Source organism: Typopeltis vanoorti, chromosome 19 (genome assembly GCF_054136105.1).
Source record: "Typopeltis vanoorti isolate ZY-2024b chromosome 19, IOZ_Tvanoo_1.0, whole genome shotgun sequence".
Lineage (NCBI taxonomy): Eukaryota > Metazoa > Arthropoda > Arachnida > Uropygi > Thelyphonidae > Typopeltis > Typopeltis vanoorti.
The window spans coordinates 71,437,401-71,455,777 of record NC_143567.1 but is presented as its reverse complement, the minus strand read 5'-3'; the positions used below and the strand labels follow the sequence as shown (position 1 = coordinate 71,455,777).

The window sequence follows — 18,377 nt, the reverse complement described above, 5'->3', positions numbered from 1 at the left end:
TATTATTTGGTTACAAACAATGCTCAAACACTACTAAAATGTGTATAACACAGTAAACTGTAAGAAAAGGAATTTCTTTATCCCCATGTCCCTACTTCCTAATCAGGAAAATATTTAAAAATAGTGTTCTACTCTAGATTTTTTAAAAGCACAGTAGACAGGGGAGAATGTCACTGCCTGCAGTGATATTCTAAGTCTTCACAATACGTAGAAAATTCTGACAGAGCATGTGAGTTGTAAGAAAAAAAAAAAGAAAAAAAAAGTTACAGCTCAATAGTGTTTTAACAAGTTACTGAGGATATGAAATTCCCGATTTTGCACTTCAAATTTGTTCTAACCTTATCAAATTAATAAATAAGTATTCCATTTAAATAAGCATTTAAATTTTTGTACAAGATAAGATGCAATTAAATTTTTATAAAAGATAATACAATTTAAATTTTATGGAATGAATAATTAATGGAGACAAAATATTGACCAATTAATTCCCAAAGTGGTGTTTTAATTTATTTAAAGAATATAAATATGCAAAAAACCAAATATTAAAATATCCTTACCATCTCACATCCACACTCTTGTAACGAAGGAATGATATAACTACACTCCAATCCCACTTATCTCTAAAATACTTGGTATCATACAAAAGAAATACAAAAGCAATTTCAAGTAATTGCTGCAGATTAATTTTCTTTTGTAGCTGCTTGTCCTAAAGAGATGGAAGAGAAAAACATTTTAAGATATCAAAAGGCAAAATGAGCATAAATTGTTTCATTACTTCCATCTGAAGAAATAATGTTACATACCCATTATACAAATTTCATAATGAAGTCAACCACAAAACATAGCAATAACTCATCTTAATATCACAACAATTGGCAACTAGATTTTAAATGAAATTTTGCATGATAACATTTCAATAAATGAAAAAATATAAGGCTATGATAACATGCAGCCAGAATCTTTGCAGTGATCTCTCTTGTTACTGAAAAGCTGAACCAAACAAATTCAGCTAACGTCACAGGTAAAGCAAATTTACTATTTCAATGAATTTCTGTATTTTATGACTGATAGTAATTCATTTGCTTGCAACTTAGACTTGCAAAAGTTCCCCTTACATTAACATTTCTTTAAATTCTTAGAAAATATTGTTTAGAGGAAATCTTATGAAACAAGGGTGTGTACTCTAACAAATGCCCAACTATTCTATTACCCCATTTCTCTCTCTCTCTCTCTCTCCAAGAAAGAGAGAGAAATAGGGGTAGGAGGTTGCCAGTGGGAAATTCTGCCAGAGAAAGATAATTTCTTGCTACAGTGTATAGAATTTAAAGAAAGAATACAGGTAAAATGTATTATGGCCTCCAAGACTTTTGATGTAATTCTCATCGGCATTCTTATTTGTAAATATACATATCACTACTTCTTTTGGTTCTACCGTTCATGAAAATTGAATGGCTGTACATATATATCCAAGAACAAAAATTCTGTATGTATTAAAGAACTACCATTTATACTCCAGGATAATGACTCACTTCCATCACATCCAACAGAAACAACTTTTTGGAATTATGTTTCCACTAGTGAACGCCTTTTGAATAATCACAATTACAAGTTATAAAAGCTAATGCTTTTCCAATCCTTGTTATAATTAGAAAAAAGTATACTGCATTTACTATTCCTTTTGCCTCTTTGTAAGTCTAATCATCTAGAAAATTAGTAATTAAACTTAAAAAGAAACTTATTTTTTGCAGCTATTTTGCCTGCTTTCGTTTAGGAATGCCCCTTTTTTTGTGTCATTGACTTTCTCAAGGGGCACTCCTGTTACATCCTGAATGAAGAACCTTTAAAAGGAAACAATTCATTCAGGATTTAACAAGTCAGAAAAATCAGCTGAGAGAAAAAAACTTGTACTCGAGCAGAAGAAATAAAGTACTAACTGTAAATAGAAAGAGAATTACCTCCTTTTAGTAGAATTGTAATACCATGTAAAGAACTTTGTGTATAAATTAGTATTATATGAATGCATCATGTATACAATGAATGGGTAAATTAGATGTAAACAATAAATCCAAAGGTCACAGGTGGGCCTGAGGCATTGACAATCTCGGAAAGCAACGCACATTCGTTTCCCGAAAGAAGCTGCTAGAGATCTCGCGATGTGCCGAAATCCCCGCGGACAAAGAAAGTAGCAGGCGGGAAAAGAATGCAGAAAGTAAGAGGGCACTATCGCAGCTAGTAACAGGGTGCTAAAAAGGGGGAAAGTGAAGGGAGAATAAAAAGGGTTTGCATCCCTTTCTCAGGGCTTTTTTTTTCACCTATTTTGCTGGGTGATGATTCGACTTCTCCCGTGGACCGGTAGTTCCTGATCATGTTTCTTGGCGATAGTACGATATCGGACGGTGCGCCTTTCTCTTCGATGTCTGAATTTCTGCTGATACTAAAGCGTGAGATGTCGGCATATGCTGTCTTCGCTCCTTCGCTGAAAGTTCCAACGGAATAATATCGCAGACGTATACTATGAACCGGCAGTAGAAACGAGGATGGCCCGAAACAGATCGAGAATAGACGAGGGAAAAACGCCAGGTGCAGAACATAGCTTAATCTGATGACCGTAGTGACCCACCACGTGGATGCAGGCTTCTGGAAGTATCGAGAGGTAGTTCAAACAAAGAAGGACAGTTCAGACAGACCTGGAGATCCTGCCAGCAGATTTAAAAAATAAATTTGTCAATATCTGAAGATGAGACTGCCACAGAAAGAAATTAAGAGGATTCGTTTCTTTTAGCAAGGAATAACCTTTAACAGTCAGAGTAAGCATGTGAGTAAAATTAGGAATTAGCTAGAGATATAGAATTTGCTTTCCTTATAGAATGAACATGTAAGAAGTGATACAGATATTAGAGTCAGGGAAATTTTGTAAGTCTTGTAGTTATTGTAGAGAGGTAAATTCATAAAGTAAATTATTATAGGAAAAGTAATGACATAACAATGGCACAGATAACAAATATTTAACACTCCTAAACGAAAGCAGGAGAAATAGCCGTTGAAAAATAAAATAAAATAATAATAATAGTTTTTAAGAGGAGTAATGGGAAAAGTAACATGGGAATTTTCCAGAAATATACCTTAAAAAGAAACAAAAAAGAATGAGGATTTAGAGGTGGCTACGGTGAAAACAGTATTTTGGATATGCTGAAAAGCAGCCCTTAAAAGTTTTTCACAACATAGACAGAATCTGAACTCGATCTTTCCAATCATACTGCATCATCACTGCTGACAGTTCTAAACATGATGATTCAAATTCTGATTTTTTCCTTTGATTTTGACAGGAATCCAAGTGTGAGAGAGATTTAAGTCACAAGAAGTTTCAATTACTGAAGTACACAGCTTCAATATACAACATGCATTTATATATATATATATATATATATATATATATATATCCTTTAAGAGTCTCCATGGTTCAGTCAGTTTTCAAGATGCTCTATGACTGGACCTGGATTTAAATTCTATCTAGAATGCAAAGAAACTTTGTCAGTCACGTAAGGAAGGTGCACAATTTTTCACTCTGGAAATTCGGGTTTTTCATCCTGCAAAACAGACAAACGGCCAGAAGAACATGTGCAAATGGCAACCATAATACACCATGAAGATAAGATTAACTGCTCAAACCATTAATTAGGTTACCAAAGAAGCCAAGTTACTTGGCCATGACAGGCCATTGAGCCTAACATGCAAGGAAAGATGAGATAAATCTTTCCTTTTGCATCTAACCTCATTACCACGTTGGTTCAAATCTCACCAGGGGCATGGATGTTTGTGGTTGTCCTATTAACCATTTAGCATATGTAATGCTGTAACCTGTGTCCTGGCACAGTATGACATGTGATGTCTTTCATTATTATTTATTATTACGTGACACCTCCAGGGAGTCCAAAGACTCATTGAGGAAGAGCACCTACTCTACAACTCTGTCGCCACCACTCAATCCACCAACTGCAACTACACCAACGCCATCTACTGCCCACCACCACCACCACCACTACTAGTATTTCCACAAACAATCACAAACATCCATGCCTGTGGCAGGATTCGAACCTGCAGCCTTTTAGCTGGAGAGCAGATATGCTAACCACTTGGCCAACCAGGCTGGCTATGTCTGTTCCATAAAAATCAAAAATAACTAACTAGCGTGGTGAACTGGCACTAGAAGTGCCAGTTCACCACATGTGCACATTTGCATGTGTGTGTGTGTGTGTGTGTGTGTAAGAATTAAAATTTTGCATAAAAAAATTCTTAAAAATTCCTAAATAAAAAATAATACACCTTTGTAAGTTGTATACATTGGTCTACCACTGTCACCACTCAAGTGTTATTTTGAATGCTAATTACAAGCTGCTATGATTTCCAATTCCCACACTTGTGTGCTGCACTTATTCTGCCATTTTGAAAATGCTAAAGTTATGAGTAACTTATATTTTGAATCTTTTAATTTCAAGAAAACAATGCCAAACACTACATTAATTAGTAATTATTATGTATGTGTATAATTTTCTTTCTTTAAAAAGAGTAAAATATTATAAATTAAAATATATGTAGTTTTTATATTTATGAATACAAATATAATTTAAACTTTTATTACAACAATCACTATCTTTGGCATCAACACATAAAAATTTCACCTCTCTTAAAAAAATAAAAATGTTTTATTATGTGTGGCAAATACAGGTTATGCCAGAAAGTACTATGGTGAATGTGAAAAAAAAGATAAGACACCATGCTCTAAACCGTTTCTTTCTCCAGAAGGAGTAAGCTGAACCCCTTTTAGTCTCAACTTTTGGGAAATAATAGATAGCTGTTTCTCTCACTATCACCAGATGAATTCATTTCTACTGCAAAAACCTCACATACACATTCTATTTATGATGTTTGTTTTTTAGTTTTATATATACTGAGTAGAAATGGAGAAATCTTACAATCCCTGAAAATAAAACCAATTAATTACTACATAAGACAGTATAAACAGAAACTAGAACATTTAAATCGAATAGACAACAGCAGACTACCAAAAATATTATACAGATACAAAATAAGTGGAAAAAGAAGAATTGGAAGACTAAGAAAGAGATGGCATGAGACAGGGAAAAGGCCACTTGGCCTAAATTAAATGTTAGGAAGAAGAAGATATATACTGAGAAAAAAATTCACTCATGAAAATACTTTTTTGTTATATATTAGATAATCTAAAATAAATATGTATGTTTTTGCATTTAGTAATGCAGTTATATGTTTAGTATTACTGGAGTCACCAAATGGTTAAGTAGTGGCGATATTAAAGGAGACTTAAATGTAGTTATAAATAGTTAACTTGCTTACTATAATGTAGTAATCTTTAGAGAATAACACAAAAGTGATACATGAATATTTTCTGTTTGTTTATAGTAATATTCGTATATCACGCTTCGACTGTAAACATGCAAACACTGTAGTACTCAGCCATTTTGTCACTTTGAATCTTGGTAATGGGCATGTACGTTAGTTGTTTTTTAGAACAGCTTTCACGGAGGTAACAAGAACGAAAATTAGCAAAGAACAGAAGAGCAGGAAAGGAAAGCTGAAAAGCTCTAATGAATAGCCAAGTTAAGTTCTCTAATCTCGAGGAAGTTTTTAAATGCATCTTTAACTACACTCCAAGGAGGAACTATGAATTTAATAACTGAAGAACAGTATAAGTATCAATCCTTTGTATATGAGAATATTTTGTGCTTAATGAAAGGCAAGTGATATATGATCCACAGAACAAGATGGATTGTGCAGTAAAAGTCCTTGTATTGGAATTGCATTTGGAACTGCTCAATTAATGTACTCCTATTGTCTGAGCAATTATTCTTCATGTCTACTTCAGAAAAGTGAAAGAAAGATGCATTAAGGAAACTTTCTTATTGAAATGAGACATATGCAAGTATATTAGTTAAGTGAGGCCCTTTAATTTTGTATTCTAAGGAATTTGGGATAAAATAGATGCTGCATTTCCATATGGCCAAGTAAAACTACAGAACTTTCAGCTGAATAATGGTGTGTTCAGTTTGTTTTGCAAAGTATTTAATGTTATCTCTTAGTATTGAATTTAACTGTGGGAGTCAGAGTATGAGAGAATATTATTGAGCTCATTTATGTAATGTCTAGAATGGCCATTTAATTATTTGTATGCATTGAGAAGTTAGAAATTAATTTACTACTTTTAATTCTATAAGGAATGTCAGATCTCCTTAGAGAGATATATAGTGAAGTACTAAGAATTTGTATTTGTTGTATATATTTATATTTTACAGTCAGAAGGTTAAATAAGGTAAACAGTTTAATTTTGTTTATATGTGAGCTTCAATCTTTTCGATAAACACAACATGCTGATCTTGAAGTCAATGCATTCATGGATATGAATCTGAAACATTCTAACCAATTAAAATAAAATTGCATATAATATATTGTTATATTATATTCTATGGTTGGATATAGGTGGGGAATAACATAGTTGGAGCAATTTTAGCAATCATGCATTCAAATAACACTACTGTTTTTTTTTAAAAAAAAAGCTTAGGAGACAGCTTGCAACTGTCGCATGGAATGAGGAGTTGGGTCGAAAGGAGATCAATGCTGCTTGGGCATTTAATAACTATCTAGTAGACACAATGTCTAAACATATTCCAAGGGTCAGAAGGTTAAATAAGGTAGGTATGAAATGGATGAATGAAATTAAGCATGCAATACAGAGGAAGAAGGCATTATGGAGGCAACATAATATGAGTAGTAATAATCAATTTTGTGTGGAGTACAAAGTTGATAATATTATCCAGAGTGGGCGAGAGAATAGAGTCTTGTGGAACCTCAGCATTCGTTGCATAAACAGAAGATAAGGAGCCATCCACCATCACTCAAAGTGAGCATCCAGCCAGAAAGATGGCTACCCAATTGCAGAAGTCAGGGGGGACAGACCAAAGGATGGGAGTTTTCCTAATAGGCTTTTGCGTCAAACTCGGTTAAAAGCTTTGAAGATATCAAGAGCAACTACTTGAGATTCGTCAAACCTTTCCAAAGTTTGGCAAATGTCCAGAGATTTTGTATTTGCATCACTCAAAGTGAGCATCCAGCCAGAACAATGGCTACCCAATTGCAGAAGTCAGGGGGGCAGACCAAAGGATGGGAGTTTTCCTAATAGGCCTTTGTGTCAAACTCGGTTAAAAGCTTTGCAGATATCAAGAGCAACCACTTCAGATTCATCAAACCTTTCCAAAATTTGGCGAATGTCCAGATCCCCTAGTAGATCTAGGGGATCCGGACATTCGCCAGTGGATCGACAGTGACGGAATCCATACTGCTGGTCATTTATTGAGATGTCTTCAAAGTAGTGTATGAGTTGGGCATTGATGGTTCTTTCCATTACTTTAGAAAGAATTGAGGTGAGAGAAATTAGATGGTAGTTTGAAGGTAAGGATTTGTCACCCTTCTTAGAAATAGGTTGTATATGAACTAGTTTCCAGACTGCTGATAGATACTGATGGAATAAGAAAGTGAAAATAGGCAGCATAAAGTGGGAGTTGGCTCTGGGACACAGACCTTTAGAACAATTGGAGGGATGCCATCAGGACCAGGAGATTTTTTGGTATCCAGTTTGAGCAAAATTTTTCTGATCTCTTTCTGGTGAAAGGTCAAATGTGGCATTGAGTGTTGGGTGTTTGGAACATTTGGGGGACATTTACCATGATCAGCTATGCAAGAGTTGGAGGAGAAGTAGAAAGCTAGGAGATTGGCTTTTTCTATGGGTCATGATGCAATAGTACCATCTGGGTGTAATAGTGGTGGGAGTAGTGTTTGACAGAAATTATGGCCAAGAACTTTAGCTAGAGAAGGCTCTAGCTTTAGCTAGAAAATTCTGCCCTAATGGCAGCCATTAGGGTAGGATGCAAGTTTCTTGCTTTGAGCTCTTTCAAAATCAGTTTTTGATGTGGTAATAAATGAGTAAATCATTAATGGGATATAATAAATCAAATTCTGGCAATGATGCAGCAGACACTGACTTGAAGAAATAGGGAGATTCTGGTTCCACCGTATAAGGCCTTGGTTAGGCCACATAGACTACTGTGCATAGATCTGGTCACCTGGTTCTCAGAAGGATGAAGGTATATTGGAGATGGTTCAGAGGCAATTGAATAAGGTGGTTTCTGGTCTCTGGAATGTTGAGTATCAAGAAAAGAAAAATGCAATTTATTGAGTAGTGGATAGGAGGAGTGATAAGATAGAGATGTACAAGTTGATAAGGGGTTCTTATCAGATTAATGTTGAAGAGGTGTTTCATAGAATAAGGGGTCATCACTGGAAGCTGTGTGCATTTTTTTGGATGGAAGAGTGGTAAATGATTGGAATATACTACCTGAGAGTGGTGGTTTCTGCAAAGAATGTGAATGTATTTAAGGCACAGCACGATCAGCTGTGTGTAAGACAACATACTTCCCATGATGAGTCTTTGACTCCATGGAGTCAAAGATTCATCATGGGAAGTATGTTGATGGGGATGATGATTATAAAAATAATAATAATAATGTAACATGTTCTTAAAAATATATTTTGCTACCCTCCCCCCAATTTAGACTTTTTTACCTTCATTCAAATGATGAGCACAGTTCCATTCCCCTATATCAGGTGAAATAGTCCAGCTATGCTGCCTAATCAGGATCAACAGAGAATGTAAGCAAGAAGAAAAACATGAACTTTTTTTAAAGTTTATATATTTATATTAATAAAACCAATAAAACCATGGGGGTGCTTAAGGGTCAAAGCTGTATAACTAAGAGGAGACCACATAGCCTTTAAAGGAATGCAGAGAACCAACCAGGGCTTCTGACCTAATGTCCAATCCTCACCTTCTCGTAGTGCACCCTGTTGGGTATCTACTTGGATACTGAACAAACCAGGATGGGCTGGCAATTTGGGATTTAGCCGACCAAATTGTATTCTTATTGGTTAAAGCAAAATAAAAAATGATGGTACAACATGACAAAATTTCATGCCGGCCGGGGCGTCGCCCGGTTACACAAGGGGCCCCCGTTGTTTTCGCCAGGGTACCAGGGTGAACAGTGAAAAGTCAGCTACTGGAATAAATCTGAAAACAAACCCCAAATCAACATCACCAGAGTTAAAGATTGGTACTATCAACGTAAGAAGCCTGAATGGCAAAGAAATTGAGCTAATTGAGGAATTAGATAAGTACCGGATCGACATAATAGGGGTGACTGAAACAAAAAAGACCAAAACTGGTGAGATCTTTCTGAGCAATAAATACAAAATGTTATATTCAGGCAATGACAATCAAGGAAAAGAAGTATTAGCCATAGTATTCAACACAAAATACGAGGCTAATCTTCTTGAATGGCAGGCAGTCTCAAGTAGTGTAATGTGGGCAAATATGAGAATGGGGAACTGGACAATGAGACTTATTTGTGCCTATGGTCCCACAGAAGATTCTACTAAGGTAGAAGTGGAGGAATTTTTTGAGGCTTTAGAAAAGCAACTGACACAATGAAAAAGGAACAGTTGATCCTTGTTGGGGATCTAAATGGCAGAGTAGGAAATGATTGTGAGACATACAAAAATATTTGGGGAAAATTTGGAGAAAAGAGCAAAGCTAATAATAATGGCAAATATCTGTTGGATTTCTGCTAAGGACATGGACTGGTTATTACTAACACTATGTTCCAACATAAAAATGTGCATAAATTCACATGGAGAGACGAGGCTAGGAATAAGAAAAGTCTCATTGACTATGTTATTGTTGATAGTGATGTTTTCTCCCTGGTGCAGGACACCAGAGTGTACAGAGGATTTGAAATTGGAAGTGATCACTATTTAGTCTTGAGCAGGATAAAACTGAATTTCATATTGAAAAGAATAACATGTAAGAAAGTTTTAAAGCGAATAAAAGTGGAGCAGCTCTCAGATGTGAACTGTAGATTAAAATACACAAAGATTATTGAAAAAAAAATGAAAGAGTTTGAGAACAGGAATCAAACCTTGGAGATTCAGTGGCAAACTCTGAAGAAAACAATGATCGATTCTGCCAGAGAGGTATGTGGTGAGGTTGTCTGCAAGGAAAAAAAAAAATCAGAACTCCCTGGTGGACACAGGAAGTTAAAGAGGCAGTGAAGGAAAAGAAGAAAGCATTTCAAAAGTTCCTGTCAAATAAGTCAGCATGTGCTCTTAGAGAATATAGAGACAAATGCAAGAATGCTACACACTGTGTAAAACTAGCTAAACAAAAGTCATGGGAGGACTTTGGCAAGAATATAGAAAATAAATATCAAGAAGGTGGCAAAATATTCTGGAGGTTGTTGAAAAAGCTTAGGAATGAAGGAAAGAGTGCTGTAAAAGGAGTTAGAGATGATAAAGGTGACATGAAAACGGGAGAAAAAGATATCCTTGAAGTATGGAGTAATTACTTTGAAAAACTGCTAAATGAAAGAAGCAGTGATGACAGCACAGTGGTAAAAAACACTGACAGGGCATGCAGTCAGGAATACATATCCATACTTGAAGTAGAAAAAGCCAAAGGCTTGAAATGTGGAAAGGCAGCAGGAGTAGATGATATTCGACCAGAAATGCTGAAGTATGGTGGTATAAGAGTCTTACAGTGGCTGCACTGCATAGTTCAGAAAGCCTGGACAGAGGGACGAATTCCCGATGATTGCAGTAGAGCTCTCATAGTACCCATATATAAAAAGCGAAATAAAACGGAATGTGAGAATTACAGAGGTATTTCCCTACTGAGTGTTCCTGGCAAGATCTATGCAAGTATAGTTGAGAAACGGTTGAGAAGAATTGTGGAAGAAAAGCATGGTGAAAAACAAGCTGGATTCAGGCCAAATAGAGGCTGTCAGGATCAGATCTTCACTTTACGACAAATAGTGGAGAAATTATGGGAATATAACAAAGATCTGTATTTAAGTTTTGTCGATTTGGAAAAGGCATATGACAAGGTGCCAAGAGAGAAGCTATTGAATACGCTGCAGTTATATTTAGCAATGCTTACTGCAGCAATACTTAGTCTTTATTTGAGTTGTAAGTCAGCAGTTAGAATTGAAGGAAGTACAGGAAGATGGTTTAATGTTAAATCTGGTGTGAGACAAGGATGTACATTATCCCCTCTGTTATTCATTATCTATATGGATCACATTATGAAGGAAAGTAGTATTAAACATGATATCAAAATTGGAGATGTTAATGTCAGCTTTTTGCTTTATGCAGATGATGTTATACTTCTAAATAAATCTGCTACAAGTCTGCAAGATTCTTTGACTAAATTGAATAGCTGTTGTAATAGATATGGTATGAAGGTCAGTAATAAAAAGACAAAGACAATGAAAATAGGCAGAATCATTGAAAATGTCAACTGTGTTGTGAATGGAGAACCTGTGGAACAAGTAAAACATTTCAGCTATTTAGGCACGATTTTTACTGAAGATGATAAATTAAATATAGAAATAGACAACAGAATCAAAAAAGCTGGTATGGTAGGAAGTCAACTGAATAAATTTATATGGAATAAGAAAGAAATTAGTCAAAACACTAAATTAGCTGTATACAAGACAGTGTTCAAACCAATTTTAACTTATGGATCTGAGAGCTGGGTTAGAAGTAAAACACTTGACCAAAGACTAGAGACCATAGATATGAGAGTCCTGAGAAAGATTATAGGTGTGAACAGATGGCATCAATGGCAATATCATATTAAAAATGAGGATATTAGGAAAGAACTTGACATTGTCAGCATCCAGGAATGTGTTAGCAGAGCTAATCTCAGGTGGTATGGTCACTTAAACAGAATGGGCGAGGAAAGATTAGCAAAACAAGTGTTCTCTGCCAGGTTGGCAGCAAAACGACCTAGAGGAAGACCAAGATATAGGTGGATTGATACTGTACAAAGTGCTTTAGACGATAGAAATATAAGATCTGATAATGTTGGAGTCTTGACAAGTAACAGACTGATTTGGAGGAAAATTGTAGATAGGAAATTAATAATGATGTAATTTTTTCATGTAGTACTATCATATCTTGTACACCCCTTGAGGGTACATGGCAGGAATTTGATGATGATGATGATATTCTTTTAATGTATTTACATTTAAAAAAATTCTATCTAGTAGTACAATATAAACATGGTTTTTATTTCCTTGAAAATTGAAAGGTGAATAAATGTTCTGTGCTCAATTTTGTTCCTAAAAATATAACTGAATATTCTTATATCCTTAAAAAGACAAGAAACAAACACATATGTATAATTTTCTTATACCTTTTTCCGTTTTTTTTGAGGTTGTTCAAAAATTCCATTCTGAAATCTCAAAAACAAGGAAGGATATCTTTCAAAATACTCAATGCAAAACCTAAAAAACAAACAAAAAATAATGTTCAGTTATGAGTACACGGAAATAACTGTTGTCTAAAATTATATATCAAAAATTACTATTTTGTTTTTAATTCATGTCTAGTCTTATTTACATGTGTTAGCATAAAAGGAACATAGGTGTATTTTTACAATAATTTCTCACTCACTAATATGAAGGAATAGGGAGAAAGAAAGAAAACTACGTACTGAGCAGCAGATGGAAAATTCCAAATTATCTTCCCAAGGGCTACACATATTGCTTCATGCCTAATGATATCTGGAAAACAATAATCTTTTTCTTCAGAAATACAATGATTAAGTAATTCTAATAAAAGAGGCGTGAAAATCTGAGCAACAATTACTGTTGCATCAGGGTCGACTAGGAGGTCTGAAAGTACATTTACAACTGTTTTTCTATCTGTTGGTGTCCATATCTAATAGAGAAAGAAAAAAAAATTATAAATCATACTAAATCCATTCCTATTATACACTGCTGACTGAAAAATATTTTTTTAAACAAATATTCAAATAAAAGATGCCATTATGTTACAATATGCTATCTCATCATTCAAATTGTCGAAATTACATTTTTGTTGATATTTACATAAAAAACAATATATTACAATTACACATCTGATATAATATTTCCAACACAAGTAAAAATTAGTAAGAAAAGAGCCTCTATCTTAGCATTCAAAAAACATGCAACAAAAGATAATAAACATGCACTGTTATTTATAGTCATGAAAGCAATTATATGAAAATGATCTGAGACAATCATAATAAAAAAAAGTATGTTTTGCAAGAATTCTTGTATGATATAGCACAGCAACAGATCTGGTGTGGTTTGTGTTTGTCTTTTATATTGAGTTTATTGTCATTTGTAGCATTATTTATAGACTATCAAAAATAAAAAAAAAGTAAAATATTCTGATATGCACCAAAAAGCCAACAAAAAAACAACACTTGCTACCTTCATGGATTCTATACACTACCCTACACAAAAAAGTTGGCATCAACAAGCTGAAGAAAGAACATGCATATTCTGATAGAGTCAGGTTTTAAATAATCAATCCATCCTTAATAAGTATCCTAAGAAATATATTTATAAGCTATAGGGAGGCCACCAAACACAAATACAGATTACAAATACAAATTACTATAAATAAAATAAATCTGCAGCAAATGCTTTAAAGTTACTTGAGCAGTCCAAACACTATGGAATCTCCTAAAGAAAGAAATCCCTTCCAAAAAATACCAGATATCTACAAAATTTACTGCTTATGTAGAAAGTTTAATATTGGTCAACCTGATGAAAAAACTATGATGGTCTTTTAAGGGGTAGTATCACTACAATATTGTTCAAATAAAAGACAAGAAAAGTCACACCTGGAAACACAAATGCAAACTACAATTACACACCACACTAAAATACAGCTACTGGAATATTTGTAAGACACTTTCTTAGCACATCATTTTTTAGTTATCTAGCAAATGCTTGCACAAAACTAAATAGAATCAGGGCTTGGTTTTGCATGATATATGAAGGACACTTATTAGATCATGTAATACTTCGAACTCAAGCTTTTTCCTCTTAGTCCACTTATAGACTGATGATGCACAATATACCCCACCCCCACCAAGCTCATCACTTTCCTGTGAAGTAACCTACTAACACAATGTGACATGATTGGTGCTTTTGGCAATAGCATATGCACACTTTTTTTCTGCTGAAAACCTGAACCCATTACTAAAAGCCCATGAAGAAACATGATCAATTGCTTGCTAAAGGTGTGTTTCAATTACCTGCATGTTATAACAGCAACCATAAATTGTGAAGTGATCAATATGTAGTGGAATTGCATACAGTGGGAGAAAGCTGTTAAGTAATTGAGTTAACTTTGGCAGCAAAAAATATTACACTAAGACACAGCCTTGGAGAACACCCCATTCTTGATGATATGGCCGAGATAGTGTACTTCCCTTCTGACTTGGAAGACTCAGCAAAACAAAGTTTTATTATAAATACAGGAAGTGTCCTCTGAGACTTAGGTTATAGAGGTCTTTTAATGTCAATCTCAAGGCTGTATCATAAGCTCTTCCATGTCAAAGGACAATGAAATCAGATGTTCTTGTTTAAGGAATGCATCTCTTATACAAATTTCTAAATGGACTAAATGGTCTAAAGTTGAATGATGTCTACAAAAGATATGCTGCGTACTGGAGAGAAGATCGTTGCTTTCTAAATACTAGAAAAGTCTGGCATTACCATTTTCATCAATATCTTATAGACAGTTAGTCAAAGCAATAGCTTGATAATTGTTTGCTTGTGTTAGATCCTCTCCTGGTTTGGGGATAACAATGACAACTGACTTGTGCCAAGAATCCAGAGACTCTTCCTTTATAAGTATTCTGATGTATATTAAGGGAAGGAGATCTAGAAGATGATGAAAAATGATTTATCCCTTCATAATGGGTGTCATCGAGCTAGGGTGGTGCAAATAAAAAACTCTTTTCAGCCCCTCCTTAACAAATGGTGGATTGCGCAGCTCAAGCCCATTGATAGAAAAATTTATTACTTAAGTATAAAGAGCTAATAAGCTTCAATTTATTACAAATTTATTACTATTATTATTATGTGACACCTCCATGGAGTCCAAGGACTCATCGCGGGAGTAGTGTAGTGTTAGGTGGTAAAAATACGACCTTTACATTAGGGTGAAGGTCATCTAAAGATGTTGGATGTCAAGAAACATTGTCCAGCACAAGCAGAATTTTAAAGGGAATTTTCTTTTACAAACAATAACATTCCACAGTAGGAATAAAACAGTTCAAGATCCGATCTTCAAACATGGCAAGTGTGACCCAGGCTCTTAAATTTGACTTCCAAATAATGGGAAGAGCTGCTTTAACCCTCTCATGCAGGAGGGCCTCATATGAGGACACCTATTTTCCCTCATAATAATTATTCATTCATAATTTAGTCTTCATCTTGGGAGACCAAAGTGTTCTTAGAAACCACACCAGATGGCAGGAGTTTCAACAGAGTTACAGGAATACCAATCTCTCTGCAGTGCATGGTAGTATCAAGGAGGAAGAAAAGCTGCTGTTTTCTTGATTTGAATTTGGTGATTTTATGAGTCTCCTGGAAAGGTTAGTATGGTTTTATATATTGTTATACCTTGTAGATGAAGTGTGAATATTTAATTTGTTCATGTTTATTACCATATTCATAAAACGAACTTGAAAAATAACCTGTCCTCACATGAGGCCAATATGTTTGTAAGGTAATCTATGCAGCAAATAGTTTGAGGTTAAAAAGTTCTTGTACAATATTTTTATAATTTTATTTTTGCAAACATAAATGAATAGTGTGTTAATTGGCATTATCATCTCGTTTACAGATGGATAACCAAAAGCCAGGTCCATCACGAATAAAAAAGGCCTATTACCACAAGAGACTTACTGAAGAGAAGATTGAAAAACTGTTGGAGGAATCTGAAAATGGTTTGGAGCCGAGTGATTCTGAAGATGATCCTACATACCAACAGCCACAAAATGATCCTACAGAGAGTGACAGTTCAAGTGAAGATAGTGTTCAGTGTCTGTGTTTGGTGAAGATGTTCAGTGTCCTTTCCCTGTTGGTCAGACTCAATGTTCCAAGTCCAACTAGTGTGCAAAATACAGCTGCTGCTGGTCATATGCATTGCAGAAACAATCAGTGTGGTTTAGTGAGAAAGATAATCCCTTTGCTGGTACTGAACCACAGTTTAGAGGAAAACACCAAGTAAATATTCACAAAGAGAGCCCTGTAGATTATTTTTCAAAGCTGTTTCCAGGTGAATTGATGCGTGAAATTGTGAAACAAACTAATCTTTATGCATGCCATAAAGGCAAAGATAATTTGCACTTACTGTGACTGAACTTAAAATTAACCTTGGAATTGTTCTTGTCATGACATACATAAAATACCACGTGTAAGGCAGTATTGGTCTTCTGAACACGTATTGTGCATGGATGTTATAGCTGATGCTATATCAGTGAACAGATGGGAGGACATAAGGCGATATTTGCATTTTTTTGATTCAGACACAATTACCTACCAACAATAAAGACAAAGCAATACGTATAAGACCAGTGCTGAAAAGTTTCATGAAACATTCCATGCTACTGTCAGACTAGAAGAATTTCAGAGTGCAGATGAGATGATGATTCCATTCAAGGAATGTTCACAACTCAAACAATAAGTTACTTAAGAAACCAAAAAAATGGGGTTTAAAAATGTGGGTGAGGGCAGGCATTTCAGGCTATGTATATTGTTTTGATCTTTATGTAGGTGCAGATCCTGGAAAACAAAATTCAGACTCATTCAGTGCAAGTGAAAATGTAGTACTTAGGCTTTGTCATGATCTTGCTGGTAAGAACTTCAAGGTATATGGAGACAACTTCTATACGAGCATCCCCCCCCCCTAATTAAGAAACTAAAGAAAGATATTTATTATGTGGGTACATGCAGAAGAAATCGACTTCAAGGTACTGCAAAAAATTGAAAAATGAAAAGGATTTGCAGAAGATGCGACGAGGACTTATGTCAGTTAAATCGTGCTCTGATGGCATTACTGTCACTAGATGGGTTGATAACTCAATAGCATGTGGTATCTAGCTACTTAGGAAAGGAGCCTGTCAGTATATGTCAGAGATTCAGCCTGAAAGAAAATTAGTATGTTGAAATTCCACTACCTCGCAGTATAGCTGTTTATAACAAACATATGGGTGGAATGGACCTTATAGATTCTCTTGTGGCTTTGTATCAAAATGATATCAGAAACAAATGATGGCATATGAGAATTTTTTACCATATGTTGAACGTATTAATACTTGTTTGCAATGCACGAATCATTTGGAAATGGGAAGAAAAAGAAAAAATTGGATTAGTTGAAATTCAAATCAAGAGTGGCAACTGCTTTGATATATATTAAGGTCAGCTAGGTACAAACAAGGACATCCTTCAAGTCAGAAACCACCAGCACTAAAGAAATGTAACTCACTGTGTGCCACATGAAATGTTTTGAAGGCGGTGGACACTTCCCAAAGACAACAGGTGCTAATGCCAATCGTTGCAGAGATGTACACTGCAAGAGTAAAACAAGATACATATGTGGTAGATGTGAGGTTCCAATCTGTTGGGAATGTTTTCAGTCTTTCCATACAAAATGAGGCAAAGAGAATAATAAGACTGTTTTATTTATATAGCTCTGCTGTAAATTCCAATTGTTCTACCTTTTTGTATGTACTAAGTCAGCACTTCCCACACTGTGGGCCGCGGCCTCCTTGGGGGGGGGGCTGTAGGTTTTGCTGAGTGGGGGGGCATAAAATAATGAAAACAAATTTAAAATCTTTTAAGACTAAGTAGATTTTTTGATCTTAAAAGAAAAGTATTTAATTTTTATTATGTATTATTTGTTTTTTGTTATTTTTAATTTTTAATGGGAAAAATCACACATGGGTGCGGTTCACAAATTTTGCTTCCTGAATATTTCGGCGCTTAATGAATATTAGTAAATATATGCTTATTCATATAAGTTTCATTTCAAAGCAGAAATCTAAGAATTGCAGTTGCAAATATTTCACCTGATATTGGTATAGCAGTATTGAAACACATCCATAACATTAAATTGTTATTAAACTTCTTTTATTTTTAATTCTTTCTTTATTACAAATTGTTTTACGTTTCATGTGCTTGTACTGCATATGTACGATAACAATATATCTATCTATATAACAACATGAGATAATGTGCCATGTAAGATGCTAAAAACGTAATACTTGCATTTGAGTTTTGCAATATTCGCCGTGTATGTTTTGTATTGAATATAAATACAATAAATATTATAATAATAGATGTCTATATTACGATTTTTTTCGAAGGGGGCAGTAAAATATTTTA

General features: G+C 34.7%; 1 protein-coding gene across 1 annotated transcript in view; it reads right to left on the bottom strand.

Moving 5' to 3' along the window:
- LOC150096239 (midasin) overlaps nucleotides 1-18,377 on the bottom strand; it is a 1,081,806-nt gene that overhangs the window by 1,044,210 nt on the left and 19,219 nt on the right. The window contains exons 2-4 of the mRNA XM_090409469.1: nucleotides 12,638-12,864; nucleotides 12,338-12,428; nucleotides 558-706 (exon numbers count right to left, since the gene is read on the bottom strand). Coding sequence (XP_090265595.1) covers nucleotides 558-706; nucleotides 12,338-12,428; nucleotides 12,638-12,864 — 467 coding nt within the window. The remainder of the gene's footprint in view (nucleotides 1-557; nucleotides 707-12,337; nucleotides 12,429-12,637; nucleotides 12,865-18,377) is intronic.